The sequence below is a fragment of the Diaphorina citri genome, unplaced genomic scaffold (genome assembly GCF_000475195.1).
Source record: "Diaphorina citri unplaced genomic scaffold, Diaci psyllid genome assembly version 1.1 scaffold1717, whole genome shotgun sequence".
Classification (NCBI taxonomy): Eukaryota; Metazoa; Arthropoda; class Insecta; order Hemiptera; family Psyllidae; genus Diaphorina; species Diaphorina citri.
The window spans coordinates 55,174-61,214 of NW_007379143.1; the positions used below are offsets into that span (position 1 = coordinate 55,174).

Genomic DNA, 6,041 nt, shown 5'->3' on the forward strand with positions numbered 1-6,041 from the left:
TGTAAATGGCCTCTCTGTTGTTTAGAGTGTAAAGGTTTATATTCACCCATAGGCCATTCGACAATGGAATGTGAGTTGCTCTCTCGTAACAGCTCCTCGAACCATTCTCTCCACTATGACTATGAACCCATCACTCCACTACGCTGTCTAACTCTCAAGCAAACACATCCTCCCAACTGGGAAATTCTATGTTCTATGGAGGACCACAATGACATCAGAAGAACATTGCCTAACATATGGGATGGAAATCAAACCAACATTGTTAATATCATTCGAAACAAATGGAACATCGTTGACTATACAGAGTTGGAGATTCATACCGTCTGCGGGATACTGGAGGTTGGTGATATACACAGAAGTCCAGGAAACGAAGACTTGGGCGGACATAACGTAATCTAGATTTTCTGTTCGAGAGGTCGGGGAAAGGGTCCTGAATAAGGGATTAAAAAGTCCAAAAGGATGTGTGTGATGGGTGTGTATGTGTGTGTGGTGGCTGGTGTGTGTGATGGATGTGTGGTGTGTGTGTGGTGGATGGTGTGTGTGTGATGGATGTGTGATGGGTGTGTGTGTGGTGGTCCCATACAAAGGACGGGTCAACCACTAGTACCTATATAAAAAGGCATTCTATTCGGGGGATGAATTCCTGACGTGTTCCGATTCCGATTTAGTGGCCTAGAATGTGCCTGATGTCCTCACTTTTTCTTGTGAAAAGAGGACAACCAAAAGTCTATTTAGCGTAACAGACAGACATACACACACACACACACACACACATATACATACATACATACATACAGACAGACAGAAATTTTTCCAATGTGATTTTTGGAATCGTGGATGCATCTATATAAATAAAATTGTAGATTTGTCTGTACATTGCTTAGAATCGTGAAATTTTTAGTTATTCTTACTCCTTATGCATCCACGATTCCAAAAATCACATTAGAAAAATTTCTGTCTGTCTGTCTGTCTGTATGTATGTATATGTGTATGTCTGTCTGTTACACTAAATAGACCTTTGGTTGTCCTCTTTTCACGAGAAAACGGCTCGACCGATTTTGATGTAATTTTTTGTGGTTGTTAAGAAAAGTACTCCGGGTGACATAGGCTACTTGAAATTTTCACATTCCATCCTGATTCAAAATGGCGGCGGCAATTCCCGTTCTAATGAAAAAGTTCAAAGAGTTGTGACGTCAGACTTCACGTCAAAATGCGCAGAAACGCTTGCGCACAAATAAACGAAGCGGGAGTCATGAATCACACACACACACACACACCCACACACATCACACACCAACCACACACCACACACCACACACACCCACCACACACACATCCATCACACACACACCCATCACGCACCACACACACACCCATCACACACCACACACATCCACTACACACACGGTCGCGCTACGCGCTCCCTGACATGTCTCACAGAGCAGCATAACAGGCATAACTTCGAACCGCCGCCATTTTGAATCAGGTTTGAATGTGAAAATTTCAAGTAGCCTATGTCACCCGGAGTACTTTTCTTAACAACCACAAAAAATTTCATCGAAATCGGTCGAGCCGTTTTCTCGTGAAAAGAGGACAAGAACGGGTCTATTAGGCCATTTTCTTCACTTTTTGACCCGCCGCCATTTTGAATCAGGATGGAATGTGAAAATTTCAAGTAGCCTATGTCGCCTGGAGTACTTTTCTTAACAACCACAAAAAATTTCATCGAAATCGGTCGAGCCGTTTTCTCGTGAAAAGAGGACAAGAACGGGTCTATTAGGCCATTTTCTTCACTTTTTGACCCGCCGCCATTTTGAATCAGGATGGAATGTGAAAATTTCAAGTAGCCTATGTCGCCTGGAGTACTTTTCTTAACAACCACAAAAAATTTCATCAAAATCGGTTGAGCCGTTTTCTCGTGAAAAGAGGACAAAAACGGGTGTATTAGGCCTTTTTCTTCACGTTTTTGAACCGCCGCCATTTTGAATCAGGATGGAATGTGAAAATTTCAAGTAGCCTATGTCACCCGGAGTACTTTTCTTAACAACCACAAAAAATTTCATCAAAATCGGTTGAGCCGTTTTCTCGTGAAAAGAGGACAAAAAAGGGTCTATTAGGCCATTTTCTTCGCGTTTTTGAAGCGCCGCCATTTTGAATCAGGATGGAATTTGAAAATTTCAAGTAGCCTATGTCACCCGGAGTACTTTTCTTAACAACCACAAAAAAATTCATCAAAATCGGTCGAGCCGTTTTCTCGTGAAAAGAGGACAACCAAAGGTCTATTTAGCGTAACAGACATACATACATACGTACAGACAGACAGAAATTTTTCTAATGTGATTTTTGGAATCGTGGATGCATAAGGAGTAAGAATAACTAAAAATTTTACGATTCTAAGCAATGTACAGACAAATCTACAATTTTATTTGTACATATAGATACTTGCTGAATTCCGTCGCTTCGCTCCGGAATCCCGCTAGTTTATCCCGAGGCATGGCCAAACTTGTGGAAAAGGCATGGCCGAACTTGTAGTTATCAAACTAAAAACATAAACGAAACTCAAATATTAGGCGAGCGAGGAAAAGTTTTCTATCCCGCAGTCTCTGCACTCTGTGTATTTCTTATGGAGATTTTAGCGATCAAAAATTGATCATATCTCAGGACCGGTTTAGATTTTCGCAAAATCCTTTCTTATTGCACACCTAGACCATAAAAAGAATATTCCTACCAAATTTCAGCTTTCTAGGTGGTGTGGTTCTCGAGATAGAGCGATCAGTGTGTGAAATGTGAATGAGTGAATGGATCTCGTTCTTATAATATAAGATTATAAGAACGAGATCCATTCACATTTCACACACTGATCGCTCTATCTCGAGAACCTCAACACCTAGAAAGCTGAAATTTGGTAGGAATATTCCTTTTATGGTCTAGGTGTGCAATAAGAAAGGATTTTGCGAAAATCTAAACCGATCCTGAGATAGGTATGATCAATTTTTCATCGCTAAAATCTCCATAAGAAATACACAGAGTACAGAGACTGCGGGAGAGAAAACTTTTCCTCGCTCCCCTAATATTTGAGTTTCGTTTATTGAATTTTCCATTTCTATTTTGTGCTTGTGACATGTAAACAATTTGTTTTGAGTTGAAATACATGAAACTTTGAGTAAGAATCTATATAAATTAAATCGTAGATTTGTCTGCACATTGCTTAGTATCGTGAAATTTTTAGTTACTCTTACTCTCCTTATGCATCCACAATTCCAAAAATCACATTAGAAAAAATTCTGTCTGTATGTGTGTGTGTGTGTGTCTGTTACGCTAAATAGACCTTTGGTTGTCCTCTTTTCACGAGAAAACGGCTCGACCGATTTTGATGAAATTTTTTGTGGTTGTTAAGAAAAGTACTCCGGGTGACATCTAGCTGAATTCCGTCGCTTCGCTCCGGAATCCCGCTAGTTCATCCCGAGGCATGGCCAAACTTGTGGAAAAGGCATGGCCGATATTCCATTCTGATTCAAAATGGCGACGGTTCAAAAACGTGAAGAAAATGGCCTATTTTGTTGATAGACCCATTTTTGTCCTCTTTTCACGAGAAAACGGCTCGATCGATTTTGACGAAATTTTTTTTGGTTGTTAAGAAGAGTACTCGGTGTGACGTTTAAAATTATCACATTTCATCCTGATTCAAAATGGCGGCGGTTCAAAGTTATGCCTATTATGCTGCTCTGTGGGACATGTCAGGGAGCGCGTATAGACTAATGTTTATATATAGACTAGTGGTTGACCCGTCCTTTGTACGGGACTACCACACACACACACACACACACACACACACACACACACACACACACACACACACACACACACACACACACACACACACACACACACACACACACACACACACACACACACACACACACACACACACACACACACACACACACACACACACACACACACACACACACACACACACACACACACACACACACACACACACACACACACACACACACACACACACACACACACACACACACACACACACACACACACACACACACACACACACACACACACACACACACACACACACACACACACACACACACACACACACACACACACACACACACACACACACACACACACACACACACACACACACACACACACACACACACACACACACAGACACATCATCCACACAGACCCATCACACACACACCACACCCATCGCACACACCCACCACACATCCCTCACACACACCAGCCACCACACATACCCATCACACACACACCTCACCCATCAGACATACCCATCACACACACACACACACCACACCCATCACACACACCACACATCCATCACACACACACATCCATCACACACACCACACATTCATCACACACACCAGCCACCACACATACCCATCACACACACACCTCACCCATCAGACATACCCATCACACACACACACACACCACACCCATCACACACACACCACACACCACACCCATCACACACACACACACACCACCCAACACACACAACAACCACACCCACCCACCCACACACACACACCTAACACACATATCCACTACACTCATACACACACGGTCGCGCTACGCGCTCCCTGACATGTCCCACAGAGCAGCATAATAGGCATAACTTTGAACCGCCGCCATTTTAAATCAGGATGAAATGTGATAATTTTAAGTAGCCTATGTCACCCCGAGTACTTTTCTTAACAACCACAAAAAATTTCATCAAAATCGGTCGAGCCGTTTTTGCGTGAAAAGAGGACAACCAAAGGTCTATTTAGCGTGACAGACAGACATACACACAGACAGACAGAGAGACAGACAGAAATTTTTCCAATGTGATTTTTGGAATTGTGGATGCATTAGGAGTAAGAATAACTAAAAATTTCACGATTCTAAACAATGTATAGACAAATCTACAATTTTTATATAGATGCATTAAGGTTAGACTCGCACTTCGTGCTCGAAAACATTAACTACCAATTATTATTATTGTTTTCAGACGAATGCATTCGATGTGAGTCACAATGGATCTAAAGCTCGGGCTCTCTATTCATCCAGTTTCCTATTCTCTCATAACTGTGTTCCCAACACAACTCATACCAACGATCATAACTATCACTTCAAAATAAGAACATCCGTGCCTGTCCCACGAAACCAAACCCTCACCCTTACCTACACCTATATTATAGAGGTAATAATAGTACAGTAAAATAAAACACAAAAGGCGGGGTAATAAGGGAAAAAATAATACCTCCGTGAAATTTTTCGAATTACTTTCTTTTAGCATGAACTAGGTAGAAGGGAAAAAAAGTCTCTAGCAATTCCGGGGGGGTGGGGGGCAGTGTTTTTTCCGCCAAAAACTACTTTTTTTTTACATTTTCGTAAATAAATCGAAAACCATTCACCGTACGAAAATAGTCTGAACAGACAAAATGTAGAAAATAAAATTTCCTACATTTTATATATTTCCTACATTTTACAGTTTTTTTCTCAGCCCTACTGGAGAGCCGCTACGAGCCGCGCCGTTTTGTCGCCAATTTGAATACAATGGATTCGCGTAAAACGAAGTAGAAAACTTCCGACTATTTAGGTATTTGGCTCACCAGACTGGGTTCTGATACTTTTACTTTCCTTATCCTATAGGAAGGAAAGTAATGTAATCGGGTCAAATCGATGGACAGTTTTTAGTGCCAAAACACGTTTTGAGGTCCTTAGAGCATAAATCCAAAGTTTGAGCCATTGGTCCGTGTGTGTGTGTGTGTGTGTGTGTGTGCCTGTGTGTGTGTCTGTCTGTAAGCAAAATATCTCGAGAACGGTAAGAGCTAGCTAGAGACTTCCTGTGTGTGTGTCTGTCTGTAAGCAAAATATCTCGAGAACGGTAAGAGCTAGCTAGAGACTTCCTGTGTGTGTGTCTGTCTGTAAGCAAAATATCTCGAGAACGGTAAGAGCTAGCTAGAGACTTGAAATTTTGTGTGTAGCTGTCAAATGTG

General features: G+C 41.7%; 1 protein-coding gene across 1 annotated transcript; it reads left to right on the forward strand.

Moving 5' to 3' along the window:
• On the forward strand, positions 1–5,634 carry LOC103516993. The gene is made up of 2 exons (XM_008481989.3): positions 1–339; positions 5,051–5,634. The coding sequence occupies exons 1-2, from the start codon at positions 64–66 to the stop codon at positions 5,258–5,260; spliced, it is 486 nt and encodes a 161-aa protein (XP_008480211.1). The 5' UTR covers positions 1–63; the 3' UTR covers positions 5,261–5,634.
• The last annotated feature ends 407 nt before the right edge of the window (positions 5,635–6,041 follow it).